Here is a 20,194-nt window from a genome sequence, read left to right as displayed (position 1 = left end):
TACTACTCTAACATTCATAAGCTGGTGAAGTCACTCATCATTTTTGAAATATATTTTTAATGTTCTATCTTGACATGTTCCATTCATACACATTCCACCCTGTCATACAAAATGATTGTAATAATGTGCTCCACTCTTCTGTGAAGGCTTTGCACTAGATTTTGGGGCGTGGCTGTGGGGATTTGTGTTCGTTCAGCTACAAGAGCATTAGTGGGGTTGAGGTCAGGCGCTGATGTTGATGTGAGGAGACTCCAGTTCCAGTTCATCCGAGGGGTTGAAGTCAGGGTTCTGTACAGGACACTTGAGTTCTTCTACCTTCTACCACACCGTGTCTTCATGGAGCTCACACTTTTTGTGCATGTTGTGTCGTGCTGGAACAGTGTTTGGGATTCTTGGTTCTTATGGAAATTGTAACGCTACAGCGTACAGAGACGTTCTATACAACTGTATGGGGAAGAAACACATATGGGTGAGAGGGTCAGGGGTGCACATACTTTTGGCTGTATCGTGTATTGACAAGGGTCTGAGCACCATACAGTTCAGAGTAATAGATTTAAGAACATAGGATAGCATTACGGTAATGTAACACACACACACCTGTCTGGAGAGGAAAGGCACGGTCACCTGTCGGAATCTTCTTAAAGAGACAGCTGTAACTGTAAAAATAAAAAAAATAAAAAAAAAATAAAAAAAAACATTATTCAATGAAGTATTAGAACACTATCAGGAATAAGAATAAAGTTGGTTTTCTGTCTTATTGGTGCAGGATATTTTTATTTACATATATGCAAATGATGGTGAACCTACGTAAAAGAAGGGTAAAGACTCACGTATGACACATGTATGTCTGTCTGTGTGTCTGTGTGTCTGTGTGTAATGCCTCACCTGTAAAGGTGGATGTCAGTCAGTCAGACAGGAAGTACTAACACACTGCTCCTGTTAGAGCGACACCCCCCCCCCCCCCCCAGGTGACGTCATCGCTCCACACTGCTCGCGCGGCTCCACCCGAGAAAACAAGTTCCAGCGCAGGTTCCCAACATGGCGGCCGCGTCTCTGCGCTGAAGTTTGTGTCCATCGCTGGCTAAACAACAAAAGAAACCCCGCGATGTAACGTCTCTTCGACGCGTGCAGTATCTGGGAGTTTGATTTGAACAGAGTACGAGTAAGACGTGAGGGAGGAAGCCATGGTTATTCATGATCGCGTTTTATTTTGAAAGTTAAAACTTTTTTGTTGGTTAAAGCTAGCCTGTTAGCTGTAAAGGCAGTTTTTTTTTTTTTTTAGCGTCGCTTCATACAGTTTCGCGGACGGAGCTGAAGTTTGAGTGAGGACGTGAACTCGAAAAGAGCGTGTCGTTTCGTTTCGTTGTGTTTTCTCGGACTGAGGGAAGATGGCCCACTCACCGGTAGCTGTTCAAGTTCCCGGAATGCAGGTAAGTTTTGGAGGGTGGCAACCAAAGGCCCTTTACACGTATTTCTTTTTCTACCTATTTTCCGGAAAATCTAGCGTCCTGCGTTTTTATTGGTTGGAAGTTAATACTAAATGACAGACAACCAATCATTTGGCGCGGTTATTAATAGTAGCCAATCCTATCCCGAGAGGCTGGACGTTTCAAGCCAATCCTAGCACAGTAGGCGGGGTTTATTAAAATACGGGTAGGAAATGTAAAACTCGGCCCTCGCCCTTACCTGGACACCAGAGTAGTAAACGTCAGGATTCCTTTCCTTTCTGCCGCAGCTGTGTAGAATTCAGTCAGCAAAGTTCACACCAGCACTTTAATACTTATTATTTACTTAACCTCGTTTATTATCTGTGTGTTCTGCATTCCTGTCAGTTTGACGTTAAACGGGTTTAACAGCTTTCAGCACCTGTCAGCGGGCGCGCGCGCACCTAATGGCCATGTTTAACGATCAGGGCGCGTTCACCGGCGCTGCAGTTTCTCATCAAGCCCTGATTTACCCTTTTAAACTCCCCTGTTAAAAACCCGATATAGTTAAACAGCTACTGATTCGGTTCCGCTCCGAACCAAAGTTCAGTTAAATTTATTTTGTTTTTTCATTCCATTTTTACTGTCCGTAATATAATCTGGAGCTACAGATTCACACTGTTAGAATTTCATGATGATGAATATAAATCCGTCTCAGATATAAATGCCGTGTTCAATGCCACCATTAACTGTTGCGGTTGTTGAGTAACTGTGTTTACTGGTCCTTGTCTTTTTGAAGTTGGATACGGATTTAATCGCCTCTTAGTGCTGATTTGAATCTGTATTTCCTTCTGAAACGGGAAGTGATGTCGTGTTGAAGTGTTTGACTGATTTACAAAACAGCCAATAGCGTTCGAGATATGCCACGCCCCCACGTAAATCTGACAGTGAGATAGCTAAATATGGAGGACAGTGAAGAGATTAGCGAGAGTTTTACTGAAGGAGAATCCCTGACACTGTATAAAGACGGAATTCTCACGACCTGTTCCATCATCGAAGATCTTCAAGCTGGTAAAACACCCCTGAAAATCACCTGTCACATAACCACCATCTCGTACAAACTCCTCCCCTCTTCACAAACTCCTCCCTCTTCACAAACCCCAACTATTATTTCCCTCAAACTGAGGGATGTTTGGAGAAGGGAAGTGTGTGTGAAGACTCTCGGATAAAAACACACTGATGAACCATGTTTACTGCTAACCAGCTGCTACTGTACAGCAAGACACGCCTCCAGGGGGCGGGGCATATACAGTTCTAGAGAGTGTTTAATTGGATGATCGGGAAGTTTTGCAAAAATGAATAATCAAAAAAATGTGTGTTTTCCTAGAAGTGATGATCTCCATTTAATTTGATAGTTTATCTCCAAATCTATTCTTTTGTATTTATTTTCAGATCTCCTGCTGTGTGTGAGTGTGTGTGAGTGTGTGTGAGTGTGTGTGAGTGTGTGCGAGTGTGTGTATGAGTGTGTGTGAGTAACAATACTGAGACGCTGATTTTAGTTTTGAGGGGAACATTAACAGCTCTTCTCTATAAGACCTCAGAACATTGGTGATGGCTGAATAATTTCCTCTGCACGCTGCAGTGTGTTTGCCTTGGGGTTAGGGTTCTAGTTCGACACTGCGCATGTTAGAACGTTAATCATTACATGTTCAGTATTTGGCGAACCATTAGTGCGTTAAGTAAATTGTAAATCCTGGAATTTCCTGAATTCTGGATGTTTTTTCCTGACTTCGGAGTTACAACAATGCTGAGAACCATTTAAATTAGTAGCTTTACTGTAAACACTTACTTTATAAATGATTTTATCAGTACTGTCGTTACTGTAATGAATATTTCTGACCTGTACAGTAAGGGAATATTTACTGTTCTACACCGAGCGTGGTGATTACGGTTCAGAATATTGTGATTAGGGCATTTCTATTAAACATGATACGTTACAATGTTTGGTGTAATTTAGATATCATTAGTGTGGCATTAAAAACGATTATAAGTAAGAGTTATTATTAATGAAAAAGTTAATTAATGATGCATTTACTTTTGTTTATTTTTAATTAGTTTTTCAATTTAATTCTGAAAAAAGTTTTTTTTAATTCTAAAGTTTATTACAAAAATCTCTTGCTTGCAGTCAGTTTGTTATTAAATAACAACAAAGTTTTTTTTTTAATGTAATTAAACCATATCCATAATATCTCATAAGAGGATATTGTGTTATAATTTATATATTGATATTATATGGTCATATTTCCCAGCCACAGAACTACAGCGTGACTGTAAACACTGCTGATTAATTTATTTACTTTAACGTCGTCACTGCCAAGTAGAAAGAATCTGATAAGTCTGTTGGTCACTTCACAACAAAACTAGAACGTATAAACGTAAAAAATGTTTACATTCATATAATAAAAAATCTAATTAAGTTACTGTAATTAATGGAATAAAAGCGAATGTTAAAAGTATGAGTGTAAAGATATAAGATGGAAAGTGAAGTGTATAAAATGAGCGATCAGGTTAGAGGAGCAGTGTCGTAATGTTTAAATGCGGAAATGTAGTTAATTATTACATATTATAAACAGATATAATAATAATAATAATAATAATAATAATAAAAAGTGTGAGGAAATATCTGAATTCACACTGCGTTGGAATTTATACCTGTCTGAGTTTGCTCTGTTTTTGGGGCCGGAGTGGGAGGGTTTTTATTTATTTTAAAAATTAAAAACCTTTCAGTTATAGGCCACGCCCACTTCTGGTTTAGATGCAGATATGAATGTTTGGAGTACTGAATAAACACAGATACAGACCGTGGCGTTGTGTTACAGCTCTACAGTACGGTCCTGTGTATCTTCAGCTAATCTCATATTCTGCTTTAATACACTCAGTATTGTAGAAATACAGTGTAGTGTAGTTGTGTACTGTCCTTCAGTTTCGCCCTGACACGAATCCTCTCAGTGTGTAGAAGCTGTTGTGAATCACGAGACTTTATTTACGTCACACTGGAGCTGCATTTGCCTGGTGCAGCGCAGGTGACGTGAGACTCCGCCCACAAACTCGCGCAGAAGTCTGGAGGAAAGTAACATCTGTTTCATGCAAAAAATAATTTATTCCATTTGATCTCTAAAGACAAAACTTTAAAATCATTGTTAAGCTTCTTGTTGAGTGAGTGAGTGAGTGAGTGAGTGAGTGGGGGGGCGAGAGAGAGAGAGAGAGAGAGTGCAGGTTCACTTCACACACCATCAGTGTGTTACATCAGACTGTGGAGTGCTGACCAATGACCAATCTGTCCAATCACTGATCACCTTTATTCCCACTGACCAATCAGTGATCATGATTGATCGTCCCACCCGCACATTTTCCTTTAGTCCTTCGATGTAAACTCTCTTCTTGGTGAATATTTACGGTAATGAAAGTGATTTGTCTTCCGTCTGTAATGGTTTCCTTCGCCACTTCTCACGTCACTGCTTCGTTTTCTCCTCATTCTTGATGGAAAGCGCGATATCGTGCGTTATTTAAAAGCTTTATCTTGCCGCGACCAAAGACGACGACTTTTTAATAAAAATAAATTGACCTGTTTTATTTTATATTTAATTCCGTCTAAAGAAAATCTTCCTTCATATTCCCTTATTTATAATTTCATGTGCAAGTGATCACGATGAACCCATGAATATGCAAATTAGTGTGTGACATCATCTAGGAACTTGTAGTGACTTTCTGAGCGTGATTTAGTCACGATGACGAGACAAAAAATATTTTTTACATGAGGATAGACAAAGTAAAAGTCTAATGAAAATAATACGTTTAGCACCTTCAGTGTAACAGGAGGGGTGTGTGTGTGTGTGTGTGTGTGTGTGTGTGTGTGTGTTGTTTGCAGCCACAGAAGTGCTGAGAAATGTGAGAAGTGCCTGATAAATCAGCTCGAGCAGAAGCGAAGTTCCCCGGTGATCTTGTTAGCTGAGGGATAGCGGAGTCATTAAGTGGAGTTGCTATTATCAGGAGGAGACAGACTTTACTCACACACTTACTGCTGCTCCGCCCTTCACACACACACACACACACACACACACACACACACACACACACACTCTCCCTCTCTGTACTGCTGCGTCTCCAGCCGTTCCTTCGGCGTGGTAATGCTCTGCTGGTGCTGAGGTCATGGTGGAGGGACGCTTGTGGCATGAGGAGACGCGTCTCTGCCCTGTAGCCTGGCCGTTAGCAGCCGTGTGAATGAACCTCCCTCTCTCAGACCATACGATTCGGTTAAAGATGCAACGATTCCCTACGATTCAATTTGATTCAGGTCTGATTCAGTTCAAAAACAATAATAAACGTTTCTTCACCGTCTTTATTCTGTATGAGAATTTACTACATTAAGTCTTGACCTAAATCTCTGTGTGTGTGTGTGTGTGTGTGTGTGTACACACACGCTTCTCTAAAACACTCCCGAATCCCAGCAGCGTTAGTTCTTGCATCTTTAACCGAAGGCTACGCTTCCTTCACGTCCGTGAGCGCGGTTACTCTGTACGTGTTTCAGTGCTGCTGTCAGTGAGGCTTTTCTGATTCCAAGTATTTCTGAAGTTTATTGATTTAATATTTAAGACTTTTCTATCTTCATATCTGTCCAGCATCGTCGAGCAGCTGCTCCATGAACTGAAGGAAAATACCTGAGACCCATTTGTCAGACTCCTGTAGGGAAATATTTAAAATGTGATTGATTTATTTTATCGGACGTTACTCTCCAACATTAATAATCTGAGTGTTAGACAGAAGTGAGAGAAGTCTTAGCAATTATGAAGCTCACCTGAAATCAAATTCCTCTGCAGCCTAAAAACATCCGAACCCAAGTCTGTGCTCTGCACGTGCTCTTACACAGGCTTACAGAAGAGCTGGGAGAAAGAGGGGCTCCAGATTTCTGTTAAATTCTGTTAGTCTTCTCGATCTCGAGATCAGAACGCAGTCAGATCGGCTAAATCCGTGTATTTATCTGAGCTCGCTGATAAAATTTGTCTTAGACCAAGAACGTTCTTCAGTACTGTAAATGCCGTTTGTAATCACTCTCGGAGTCAGTGGATATGTGAGAAAGCTTTTTCCAGTTTTTTGATGATGAGGAAAATGAGACAGAATATCAGACCTTCTACTTATGATCTCACTGTTCCTTCAGATTCCAGTGCTGTCTTTATCCGCTTTAATTCTGTTTCCTGTTCTTTTCTTCGCGGTTGTTGACCAGTTAAAGCCTCCTGGATTTCTCTGTGACGTCATTCCTCCCCACCTTTTTAAAGAAGTATTCGATGTGGTTGGTCCAACTCTTCTTGTTTTTATTCATTAGTGTCTGGAATCAGTTCCTGATTGTTTAAAGCGTGCTATTTTTGAAAAGTCCTTATCTGGATCCAATCATTTTAATTTTAGGCCCATAATCATTCTTTTTTGGAGAAAGTGGTCCTTCACCAGCTGCAGATCTTTTTGGAGGACAGTAAGGGTTTTGATGTTTTCACTTGTAGAAGTTTGAAATGATGTTTTAATGACCACTGACTCAGTGACTCTGTAGTACCGGTACTTTTAGATGTAAGTGCTGCATTCGATACAGTTGACCATGAGGTCCTGATTTCTCGGATAGAGCAAGTTGTGGGCATCAGAGGAACGACTCTAAGTTGGTTTCAGTCATACCATAAAAATAGAAGTTTATCGATCAGTATAGGAGGATGCCACTCGGGTGTGGTCCCCCTGACTTGTGGGGTCCTCCAAGGCTCTGTTTTGGCCCCTTTATTGTTTTCTCTCTATATGCTTCGTTCAGGCTTTACCTTTGAAGAGCATGTCTTGTATGATCATTGCTATGCAGACGGTGCACAGCTTTATTTGGCCCTGAAGCATAGACTCTCTCGGTGCCTGACTTTCCTACGGCAACGTTTAGATGTCCTTAAATTTTTTAAATCTAAATGAGCGTAAAACAGAGATCGCGTTTTTATCTTCTGAAGTCCCAAACATTTTCTCATTTGAATTCTGGTGTTTTATCTTCAGTTAAATCGTGTGTAAAACAATTATTTGGTAGTGCACTTTGATTTTATAAGCAAATTAATTTAGTTATCAAATTGAGTTTTTATCAACTAAGAGCACTGAGTAAAGTGAAGACTTTTCTTTATTTTAAACACTTTAAAACTGTGATTCGTGCTTTTATTTCTCCTAGACTGGACTATTGGAACTACCTGTATTTGGGAATAAACAGTTCTTCCATATCTAGATTACAAAAAATAAACATTTTGGCCACTACAGGTCTCGGCTCTGATGAGACGCACCAAGCTGTAAATTAAACATATAAATAATAAGTATATAAATAAAGGGCAGGTTTATATACGTGGTACATCAACACTAAGGCTGGGTGATGTGACCTTAATATCATATCAGAATTCTGAAGGTATTTCTGTGATATAAATTGCAATAGATGGGCGTGTAAACAATTTCTCAGCATTACAGGAGCATTAAAAAAAAGGTTAATTGACACTTTATTTTTAATATCTACAAAATGGTCATTTTATTAATAAAGAAAAGAAAGAAATAAAAAAGCTACAAAAAAGTTTTACAATTTAAATGATTAAGTACAGAAACGTTTCCCTCACAGCCGCTGCTTCCGGTCAATTTGTAATGATTTAAAGAAAGATATTATGATGTCTGAAATATCCCAGAAAATCCCTCACTGTATGTTCCTCACTAAACAATCTCCTTTGGTTCTCCAGAACCCTCGAGCAGATCCCGAGGAGCTCTTCACTAAGCTGGAGCGCATTGGGAAGGGGTCGTTCGGAGAAGTTTTCAAGGGCATCGACCGCCGCACGCAGAATGTGGTGGCTATCAAAACCATCGACTTGGAGGAGGCCGAGGACGAGATCGAGGACATCCAACAGGAGATCACCGTACTGAGCCAGTGTGACAGTCCACATGTCACCAAGTACTACGGCTCATACCTGAAGGTCAGAACTTCTTCCCTGTGTTCAGGTCTCAGAGTGATGTAGTGTGATCTAACGCTTTAATCGTCTCTACACTACAGTTAGTGACGAGTTTTCTGAATCGGTTTATTATTAGAGTTAGATGATCTGGCGCGTCTGCTGTCCCAGTGTATGAGCCGTTACTATGGAAACCGTAATGTGTTAGAACGAGCACATTAATATAAACCTGTCGTTCACTCTACAGCTGAAACTTCTACAGAAATAATACACACCTTCTGACCTGTCAGATTTGTCAGCGTGTTTTCCACTAACTAACATTAGAACTGTTTATTATAGAAATAAATGCAGTCTAAAGTGTCTAATCTAACACCTTACAGATCAGATACTGTTGGTGGTCATCAGAAAGTGATTAGACGTGATTTATTCGCTCTCCTGCACCGGTCAGCGCTCGGGCGTGTTCAACAGTGAAAATATCGCCATGTGCACTTTACTCAACCGATTTATTGAAGGATTTATATCCAAAATGTACTGGACTGTCTGTTTCTTTATTTATTTATTCAACTAAAAATCCACGATCCAGATGCCTGTCAGCAGTTCCCGACCGCACAGCCGGTTATATTATCACTCCTCCCTACTCTCCTTACACCTGACTTGATTCTCCTGACTGTAATGTGAGCGAGTCGTAACAGCACTCCTGCCGTGTCGCTACACCTGTATTACTAGAAAGTGTTGTATTAATCACCTGTTCTTAATCAGAAGTGTTTGTCCTGTTCAGTCTACATGCTGCTGTTGAACCTCTTTGTTTGTGTGTGAGTGTAACATACATGAACGTGAGTATATTGTGTATGAAGCTCTAAGTTTTTTTGGTCTTCTCTCTCTCCCCGTGTTCAGGGCAGTAAGCTTTGGATCATAATGGAGTATCTCGGTGGAGGATCAGCGCTGGATCTGGTGAGATCACTCTGTCTCTCACATATATGTGTGTGTCTGTGTTGAACTTTGTAGCAGCGGCTGAGGTTGTGTTGTGTTTGTGTACAGTTGCGGGCCGGGCCTTTTGACGAGTACCAGATAGCCACGATGCTGAAGGAGATTCTGAAAGGCCTGGACTACCTGCACTCTGAAAAAAAGATCCACAGGGACATCAAAGGTGTGTGTGTGTGTGTGTGTGTGCGCGCGCAGTCTATTTGCGTCTGTGTGGAAAAGCCTGATGGGTGTGACTGGTTTGTTTTTCCAGACGTTTAGCTGCAGCACTTGTTTGAGCAGGGCAGGGAAGCTGGGCCGTGAATAGCTGCACTGAGGTCGGCTGTAACGATGATTATTTGCTTCTCTTTCAGCTTTTCTTTCATCAATAAGAGATGAAATATAATAGGACTGAAATGTTCTTTCCAGCTGTTCATCGCAAATATCACAAACATTCAGATGAAGTAGGCGTGTTTCTCCACCGCCTTGACTGCGTGGATTAATGTGCAGCACGGAGACGGATCACGTTTCATTTCAGTCTTTATTCATTCAGAGCCAATGTCCTCTTCTTCTTCTTCTTCTTCTTCTTCTTCAAAAGTTCTTCTGTCTTTATGACAGAAGTACAGAAGGAGATTCTCAGTGGGATTAGTGTGTTTGTGGTTGTGGGGAAGATCAGAGTTCTGGTTCCTGTGTAGGACACGTGGGGATGGGTTTTGTTGGTTCTGCTTTCATACGATTTATAGCCACATTCATTCAGATCTACGGAAGACAAACTGAAACTGCATTGCTCCGCCCACTACGCCTATAGCAACCACCTGTCAATAAATAATCCACATAACTAACTGCATATTTTAATTTTTAATCTTTAAACGTAATGGTTTAAATGTTCAACTTTTTAAAGTCAATAACAGTAAAACAGTGTAGTACAGTTTAATCCGCGCTTTACATGTTTAGCGTGTTTAGCGTGCTCCTGTCTATCCGACACACGGTTCACCTGTGACCTTGAAGAATATGTGCAGTAAATGAATTTTGTGATGACAGATTTTAAGCAGAATGAAGTATGCAGTGTGTTCCACAGCGTTATTAATTATTTTCATTTTAGTCATTTCAGTACAGGATTAAACAATCTACATATCCATATAATACCTGTTTGTTTTATGGAACCTTCAATTTCTGACCAGTAATTTATTCCAGGAACAGAAACTGGTTAAACTGGTGCTTGTGTGATTGAATCATTAAAAAAAATAATGATAACGAGTCTTTATTGGTCACATATAGAGTAGAGCACAGTGAAATTGTTTTCTTCGCATACCCCAGCGTGTCAGGAAGTTGGGTTCAGAGCGCAGGGTCAGCCATGATACAGCGCCCCCTGGAGCAGAGAGGGTTAAGGGCCTTGCTCAAGAGCCCAACGGTGGCAGTTCGGCAGTACTGGGGCTCGAACCCCCGACATTCTGATCAACCCAGAGCCTTAACAGTCAAGCCACCACTGCCCCTCATCATTTTAAAGAATGATCTTATATATTAAACATTTTAATCTTCCACGACCGATAGCCTAACAAACCGACAGGAAAGTGATCATTTCCACCATGTCCGGTGTAAGGAGAGTGTGGAGGAGTAATAATCTCACCGGCTGTGCGGTCGGGAACTGCTTACAGGCAGAGCCAATCTCCAGAACTCGGCTAGATGGTGGATTTTAGGTGATTCTGCTGTAATGTGCAGTAAACAGTTTAAAAAAATAAATAAAAAAAACACTGACATAATAGTACATTTTGATATAATTCTTTTACAAATCGGTTGTTTAATATCCGCATGGCCGACATTTTTACATTATTTATAAAGTGTTAAATCTGACATTTCGTTATAGGATTATTTCATCTTTTCAGGTCAAACTTTTCAGCCATAAATTCACTATCTGATGTTAAATATACTCTGTATGTGTGAAATGTTTGCTAAGTGGAACAGCATCGATTTTAGTTCACACTAATCAACTTTCTCCATTCACCGTGACAGAAAGCGAGAGCGCGTCACGAGAGCATGCGAGATGGTGGGAAAGGGGCGTGGCCATGATCCCTGTCACAGGATCGACAGCTCGTGTGTGTGTGATTTGGTGATCAGACGTGCTTGTTAGTGATCACGGATCGTGTAGTGTGATTAAAGTCATCAGGGCGGCGATTCCGAGGTTTCGAAAGTGGCGACGTGTGCGTACTCGACTTAAAGCAAAGACGGACCTCGTGAATCAAGAAAAGTTCCCTCGAGTTTGTCATTAACAGTCGGAGCGATACACACACCAACCTAAAACAAACATTTACCTCCACTTATTGTGGAAACTTTAATTGCCACCTTTAGTTAAAACTCACGTAATGTAAAGCGGGGTTTTGTCAGGCTGTAACTACCACATTAACACCTGGTTATTAACAGTGATCATTTTATTTATTTTAAATGAATCCACACACGGATTAAACACGTACCGACCCGTGCACAGAGCCTTCATTGTACTCTTCTGTATTTTCTTGCCCTCGTTCACCATCATGTGTTGTGTTTGTGATTTGCAGCCGCCAACGTGCTCTTGTCAGAGTCTGGTGAGGTGAAGCTGGCGGATTTTGGCGTGGCAGGGCAGCTCACGGACACACAGATCAAAAGGGAGACGTTTGTGGGAACGCCTTTCTGGATGGCCCCCGAGGTCATTCAACAATCTGCTTACGATTCCAAGGTACGTATTTGTCTGTTAATATACTTAAACATGACAACAGACTAAATGTAAATGCTGTGAGAATTAACGTAGATCATTAATGATCACTTCGGAGACGTGGTGTGTGTGATGGTGTGCTGCTGTGACGCTGTAGTGTGATGAGGAAACTTGAAATAATGGCATTATAGGTGTGCGTGTGGGTGGGCGGGCATTCAAAATATGCTGGGAGTTTCTATTTTTTAAAGGATCGTAAAGTGCTGTTTTAAATATTGAAAACTTAAGGTATATAGGGGCAGCGGTGTTTTCTATGAAATTATGAGAAACACTGAGGTATCTGTGCTGGAGCTCGACGTGTTAATTGTTTTGTTTTCCAGGCTGATATCTGGTCACTGGGCATCACCGCTATCGAGCTAGCCAAGGGAGAGCCGCCCAACTCGGACATGCATCCCATGCGAGTTCTCTTTCATATCCCGAAGAACACACCCCCGACCCTCAACGGAGACTTCTCCAAGTCCTTCAAGGAGTTTGTGGACTCGTGTCTGAACAAAGACCCTACGTTTGTAAGCAGAGTTTACACGCTGTGTAACGTGTACACATTACACTGAGGGCGGAGCGTTCAGGACCGCGGCTCACGTACCACACACCACTTCAGCTTACAGTAAAAAGCTCTGAAATCAAATTTACATGGTCTTCTACTTTGGGATTTTAGTATATTCTTAATTTAGTAGAATTAGATTTTTGTTAAAAAAATTTTGGTGCGTTTCAGAAGGAAAAGTACGTTAAGCTGAGAGGTTAATCTCCATGCTGGTGAGCTGAGCTAGAATACATGCTGACTCGTCTATACGGGGAAATGTACTTTCAATTTAATCTGACGGACAACAGTAAATCCTTTAAAATGATTCCTGCTGCTTAAACCCCGTATCTGTCTGCAGCTCCGTGTATCTGTACTGTAGACACGCCCTCTTACAGCCTGCACCCTACGACTTCGGGTTTCCTTCCATCTGCGCCCCGATAAGGAGCGTTTAGACACCGGGCTGAGCGATACAGCAAAAATCACACCTCTATTCTAAAAGACATTTCTACCATATTTATCACAATATAATAGAGTTTGTGGACTTTTACTTTAATGTGTAGAAAAATTGTTTTTTATTTTAAAAATTTCAATAAAATAATGGAAGTTCAGTTGCTTCCATTTAGTTTATAATTATTTAAAAAAGAACAAATGTTAATAAAAAGATAACAGTAACCACAATATCTTAGAAAAGTGTATTATGACGTAATTTATCAGGATATTGATATTATATAATCGTATCGCTCTGTTATAATACACAATATGCATCACGGTATTTCGCTTGGCTCACGAGCTGCCGGCGGTTCAGCACGTTTACTACGTCTACTGAGAAATTTAGAATATTTTAAGTTTAAATGAATGCAGTGGTTTTCTGTCTCTCCTCGTCTCAGAGACCGACTGCAAAGGAGCTACTGAAGCACAAGTTCATTGTAAAGAATGCCAAGAAGATGTCCTACCTCACTGAGCTGATCGACAGGCTGAAGCGCTGGAAGGCTGAGGGTCACAGTGACGGAGATTCTGACTCGGACTCTGACTCGTGAGTAGTACACACTTTAGGCTTGTGTGATTATATGATGATTTAATCGTGTCTACGCCACATTGCACCGCTACGAGATCCAGAGACGTTCACATGATTCTATTGCATAATATGTAAGGGGTAATCCATGGCTAGGTGTGTGTTATATGATTTCATACCACGGCGCTGTTGAGTTCTCGACTCTGATTGGCTGAGGTGTCCAGTGATTTTTCAGTACATACACAGCTAAAGTAGTTCCAGTCAGGTCTTGACCGCATTACAGTTCCATATCACTGCGCCAAGTTAACCGAGATAACGAAAAGTTAGCCTACTGTCCACCACAGCACACATTCAATGGACTGTCAGCAACTATTCCTTATTTAATGCACTCCGCTTTGTTCTCGACCGCACAGCTGAATGTATTATTACTCCTCCCTACTCCCCATACACCTGACTCGGCAGAAATGATCACTTCCTGTCCTTTTTGTGTTCTGTTGGTTCTGGACGATTAGATCATTTATCCTATTTTTTTACAGTAAAATTTGAGCAGAGAAAATCAGTATCACACGCGCCTTAAACCATTTCTGTAGTTCTCCTTTAGCTAGCCACGCTCATATCATGCTAATTGTCAGTTTGGATTTACAGCGCCCTCCACTAATATTGGCACCCTTGGTAACTATGAGCAAAGAAGGCTGTGAAAAATTTTATTTACTCTTTCAAGGTCCTGCCCTGACCATCCCAGTCCCCTGACCTGAACCCCATAGAAAACCTGTGTGGTGAACTGAAGAGGAGAGTCCACCAGCGTGGACCTCGAAATGTGAAGGATCTGGAGAGGTTCTGTATGGAGGAACGCTCTCAGATCCCTCACCATGTATTCTCCAACCTCATCAGCGTTATAGGAGACTCAGAGCTGTTATCTTGGTAAAGGGAGATAGCACAAAGTATTGACTAAAAGGGTGCCAATAATTGTTGCACACCTATATTTAACAAAGATATATTTTTGGATAAACCTGTGTTGTGTTTGCAATTTTAGTTTGCAATCTGCAAACCCATGTCACACCCCTCTTCATCTCCTCCACTGGCTTCCTGTAGCCGCCCGCATCAAATTCAAGGCCTTGATGCTCACCTACAAGACCTTGTCAGGAACAGCGCCCCCTACCTCAACTCTTTCCTGAAGGTTTACGTTCCGTCACGCAATCTGCAATCAATCAACGACCGATGCTTAATAGTGCCTACTCAGCGTGGCTCAAGGTCCCTTTCAAGAAAATTCACACTAACTGTTCCTCAGTGGTGGAATGAACTTCCAACCTCAATCCGGACCGCAGAATCTCTCACCATCTTCAAATAACAGCTAAAGATTTTTTATCAAGGGTGCCAATATTAATGGAGGGCACCGTATATTGAGGTTGTCAGCTAATAGAAATTCACTTTAAATTGAACACTTTGACTGCCTTGTCTGTTTGGGCCAAAACGTTCCTGAGGGTTGTTCTACAGGAAAGTGCTCTAGCGCTCAGTCAGAACCACAGTTCCTTTCCAAACCTAATTATTATTAATCCCATCGTCAAGAAAGTACACTGAAGGGGAAGTGTAAGAAAAACGTGCGTGTACACACACACACACACACACACACACACACACACACACACCTGAGTATTGAGTAATATATTAACAATAAAGCTGATGAGCAGGTTTATGATGTGTCTTGGTCGTTAGAGAGCCGAGCAGCAGAGACAGCGACTCATCCCCCGAGTGGTCCTTCACCACTGTCCGCAAGAAGCCTGACAAACAGTCCAATGGAATGGTCCCTCTTGTAAGAATTCTACATTGTTCCTTATAGACATATTCATACGTGGATGTGTGAGAGATCATCATTAACATCTTTTATTCCACTGAATCTTTTATTCAACTTTTTTCCTTTTAACATCAGGACCAAGCGGTACAGAAAAAGTCAGCCTGTCTGTCCACAGTTATAAGTCCGGTGTTTACTGAGGTAAGGGAAAGAGTAAATCGCCTCAAATCCCCTATTACACTCGCCTTAACACTAACACTCACACTAGATTGCTTTGTGTGCAGTTTTCTGGCGAGATCGTGCAGCAGCTCTTTAATGTCATGAACATTGATTCTCTGTTTATTAGAATTTGACGGGGGGTTTTAGGGGTTTTATTTTCTTCAAAATGTGGTTTCAGGATTGTTGAATGATTGGGTTTCTGACCTGATTGTAATTCTGAGTGGAATATACCTGAATATTCCGGAGTGAAGGTGTGACGAGTTTTAAACCTAATATCTGCAACAGTATCATTTACATTAATACGAGAATAGAAGATTTACATACTTATTTGCTTAAATATATATTTTAGTGTTGATTTATCTCCTCGCATTTCATATTGTCTTCACAATAACCATCACATAAATAAATCATTCATATTTATCTTCCATTAAAAGTATCGTCCTTTTTACATCTGGCACACTGTGTAATCCGTTCACGACCCCATCGCCCGTCCTGCTTCTGGGTGAAACGTACGTGTGCACAATGCAGTAGTTCCTCAGCCCTGTGCTGATCGTCAGGTGAAACTGTGTATTCGCTACAGGTGTGAAGAGTGCTTCTGTCTTTTTGGGTTTTTTTACACTGTGGAATTTATTTTAGCTGAAGCTGCAGCACAGGGACGGGGACACGAGGAGGAGTGTGATGGAAGATCTGGAGAAGAGTCTGCATGCTGCTGAGGATGTCTGCCCTGGAATCACAGACAAGATGATCAGTCACATCCTAGAAAGAGTTCAGAGGTGTGTGTTAATCCTCCTCTCTCTTCTCTGTGCTTCTCCCATGTGTCTCTGAAACAAGAAAATGTAGTAATGCACCATTACTACATTTGGGGAGGGGGGGGGGGGGCTTTTTAATAAACATTTTCATTATAAAAATCTGGCAGAGTTTCACAAGACTGGACTAAAGTTACTGTGACCTCTGATTTATTTTTTCCTCAGTCAAATCAGTTGTTTATTTGTTGTTGTTTTTCTCTGTCATTTGTTCTGTAGGTTCTCTGCCAGTTAGTTCAGAGTGGAAATCAAACGCACATCTGATTAAGAAGCTGGACGACCAAACAGCTACAGGGCTTCTACAATCTCAGCTCTTCCTGTTCACTGAACATTAATATTCACACACACACACCCACACACACACACACACACACACACACACACACACACACACACACACACACACACATGCATGCCCTCTCCACACACAGGGACAGGAGGGACTCAGGTTGCACACACTATCATAACCAAAAAAGGAATTTCCCTTTTCACGAAAGACAAATATATATTTGTGTAATTGTATTTATATAATATTTTGCCATGTGCTTTTATTTTAGATTTTAGCTGGTGCCCAGTGATGTGTTACTGTTATTTTAGATTATTTTACAATGACAGATTGAGGCACAAATATGCTTATAGGTTTTCTGCTGAGCATTAGACTTGTCAGACAGACATACATACATTTATTTTATATATATATATATATATATATATATATATATATATATATATATATATATATATATATATATATATATATATATATATATATATATATATAATATAAAATGTATGTATGAAGTATGTAGGTATGTTGACCCTTTGCAGTACTTTATTTTATGCTTCTGTCAGTAATATTTATGTTTGGGAGGTTGAACTTTTTATTCCTTTTTTTAAAATTAGAGTAGAATTTCTGTTATACACTCTACATACTGTTACGTGTAGCATTACAACTGCTGTATGGGGAAAACCTTCATATCACGTTAAAGAAAACATAGAAATACCTCAGTTAAAGCAATCCATAGAAAGAAAGCAAAACAAAAAAATACAACCTAGATTTTAATTTATATATATATATATTGTGCTTTGTGCAAATGACGTTATGGGAGAGGAATTTTGCTGTGCAAAAGAGGCTTCTGTTTCTGACACTTGAGATCGGGGATTATATTTCATAAAAACAAATTTATTTCCTGATCATAAATTGGCAGTTTTTTCTTTATATTTTCCTCCTCCACTTGCAAATGTGGGCCTGTTGCTGACGTGACCCGTGTCGATAAATATTTTGCCCCTTCTTTGTTTGTGATGTCCACTTTTTGAAACATCTTGCAGTTTGAGGGGTTTTTTTTTTTTTTGTAATGAGAGCTATAGGAGATAAACTATACTTCTGAAGGAAATGCACTGCACACACTTTGTATTGGGTGGGGAAATCTTACACACAAACACACACAAACACACACACAAACACACACACACACACACACATACTTCTGGTCCTTTCAATAGATCTGGAGGAGAGGGTGAACTTTTCTAGCCAGCAGAAGAAAGAAGACCTCCACTACAGTTTCAGTGCTGGAGAGAATCGAGCTCCATGTAAACAGCAGCATAGGAAATTCACACTTCTGAAAATGGGAGCATTTTGGGGATAGTCTTAATACTATAGGCATAATAATATAGAAAGTTTCTGCCAAGCTTTTTAAAATAAATTTAAGGGTGCCATCACTGGTATGGTGGTGAGGTGATCAGCACTTCAGTAGGCTTGGAGAAGTTAATGCCAAAATTGTGCCTAAACTTTACTTCTTTATGTATATGTAATTATTATTCTCTCTTTATAAAGCTTTAAAGGATTTCACATGTTGCCAGACTGAGGTTTAATAGCAATAAGGTGTTTGGTAGATTTTTATTTTATTTTATATATATATTTCTTTATAGATGGGTATGTTGATCCCACACTAGGTTTTGTAAATGTTCTCTTTTTGTAAATGGTTTTTGAAATTGCTCCACAGGTATCTGTCAAAGCTGTATCATATATGTGTATAAATATATCTATAGGCCCCCCTTTTTTTTTTTTTTATTTTTTTTTTTTTTTGCTTTAACTGTTACAAACTGGTATGGTTTGACAAATAAAGATGTAAATTATGACACTGCAGAGGCATATTTAGGTGTTTCTGGTTTGTTTGCTTGTATGTTTAAGTGATATGAAGTAAAAGGTTCTAGGGTTTTGTAGGTGGATCGTGATGAACATGTTCCCTCAGGACTTTTCAGAGTATAATTATGTACTTGGGTACTTAAAAAATTATTTATATATATTATATATAAAGTACATTTTACACACACTGCTAAACTATCAGCCAATTAAAATAATTACATTCTTTAAAGTTTTATTTATATAGATAGCTGGATAGCAGTGTCTTGCAATATACACAAACCGAAACCTGTGAATGAACATTAGTACATTGGTGCTGAGGGAGGTACAAATTTAGCAAGCTACTGAAACCCCAGAAGGATGTGACTGTTAGCTCACCAGATAATGTAAGCTACATTTCTTTACATTCTGTTGATAATGGAGGTGTGTATTCAGTATAGCTCACTGTGAGTTTACATCATTGTTCATAAAATATCCCTCAGATATGGAACATTTCCAGACAGACATTTTTGTAAAAAGTAATTTATAAAGTAATTACTCAAGTAGTATTTCATGATTTCTTTACTCTTATTTGAGTCATTTTCTTGATCGTTACTTTTACTCAAGTGAATAATTACTACATTAACATTGCTCAGTGTGTTCTGTACTTTTACCTCATTAGCACTAGAATGAGGGTGTGTGTGTGTGTGAAATCTGCACTGAAGCCAGTCAGCAGGTTTGTCTGCACTTATGCAGCGCCCTTTAGCGGTTTCTCTGAACCACAGTCGCCTCCAAAAGTGATTGAAGTGTAATTCCTCGGTTAGTCCGTTAGATGTCGCTAAAAGGACAAAAATCCAAACTGATCAGCCTGTAAGACTGTCACGTGATTTTTACTGCGTTTGGTTGATTTTTGGTCTAATATTATATGTTAAAGTGAATTAGTTTAGTTCACCCAAACAACCCCCCCCCCCCCCCCAAATTTTCTGTAATACTATTATTTTATATTTAAAATGTTCACTTCTGCATTGTGTGTGTGTGTGTGTGTGTGTGTGTGTGTGTGTGTGTGTGTGTATTTCTTGTACCAGAAGTGTTCTCATGGACACAAAACACAAACATTTCAAGCAGTGGAGTCGTTTTATTTATTGAGGTTTCTTGTCGCAGGTGATTGGGTTACAGACCTGATGGAGCAGAGTGGATCGTCTTTGCTAAGCTGTACTCTTCATTCACAATGTAAATCATAACTGACCATGTTTCCCCCTCAGATATTTCCTTAACGCTAAACACAACCGTATAAAAAAGCACAAGAGAAAACATAACGTCTCTTTTAAACAAGTCTGTAACGACCTGCTGGATTAGTGTCCTGGTCCCTCAGATTGTGCACTGATTTAAGGTCAGTTGGCCCTGAGCCAGAAATGATCTGCGGCTAACATGCTAACATGCTAACACTCTGTGGCGCAGGAAATAAATTTGGTCAAGGCACTGATCTGGCTTGTACCAAGTCGTTGATAAATCTTTATGCATTTGTAATGAATAAATTGTCTTTGCGTTTTCATTAATAACATTTAATGAAAAGCGGTAATGTCCCAAAAAGAGGGAAACGTTTCACTGTGGCGCCG

At 40.1% G+C, this 20,194-nt stretch overlaps 1 protein-coding gene and 1 long non-coding RNA gene across 2 annotated transcripts; one reads left to right on the top strand and one right to left on the bottom strand.

Annotated features, from left to right (window-relative positions):
- Positions 1 to 37: 37 nt before the first annotated feature.
- On the bottom strand, positions 38 to 996 carry LOC108278671 (uncharacterized). The gene is made up of 3 exons (XR_001815376.3): positions 886 to 996; positions 598 to 656; positions 38 to 444 (listed from the first exon to the last, which is right to left on the bottom strand). It is a non-coding gene; the product is annotated as an uncharacterized LOC108278671 (long non-coding RNA).
- A 26-nt stretch (positions 997 to 1,022) lies between these two features.
- On the top strand, positions 1,023 to 18,608 carry stk26 (serine/threonine protein kinase 26). Its single transcript, XM_017492139.2, has 11 exons — positions 1,023 to 1,430; positions 8,207 to 8,437; positions 9,305 to 9,361; positions 9,449 to 9,557; positions 11,923 to 12,080; positions 12,434 to 12,619; positions 13,521 to 13,666; positions 15,359 to 15,455; positions 15,573 to 15,635; positions 16,290 to 16,426; positions 16,676 to 18,608. Exons 1-11 carry the CDS (start codon positions 1,389 to 1,391, stop codon positions 16,689 to 16,691), a joined length of 1,242 nt encoding a protein of 413 aa, XP_017347628.1. The 5' UTR covers positions 1,023 to 1,388; the 3' UTR covers positions 16,692 to 18,608.
- Positions 18,609 to 20,194: the final 1,586 nt, after the last annotated feature.

Source organism: Ictalurus punctatus, chromosome 18, assembly GCF_001660625.3.
Source record: "Ictalurus punctatus breed USDA103 chromosome 18, Coco_2.0, whole genome shotgun sequence".
In the NCBI taxonomy this organism is placed as follows: Eukaryota; Metazoa; Chordata; class Actinopteri; order Siluriformes; family Ictaluridae; genus Ictalurus; species Ictalurus punctatus.
This window is presented reverse-complemented; position numbering and strand designations above follow the sequence as displayed.

Excerpts from the sequence above, each read along its gene's own strand:
- stk26 (XM_017492139.2), top strand. The coding sequence starts at position 1,389 with ATGGCCCACTCACCGGTAGCTGTTCAAGTTCCCGGAATGCAG. Across the intron at positions 12,081-12,433 it reads AATCTGCTTACGATTCCAAG|GCTGATATCTGGTCACTGGG; the intron begins GTACGTATTTGT and ends TTTGTTTTCCAG. Across the intron at positions 15,456-15,572 it reads CCAATGGAATGGTCCCTCTT|GACCAAGCGGTACAGAAAAA; the intron begins GTAAGAATTCTA and ends TTTTAACATCAG.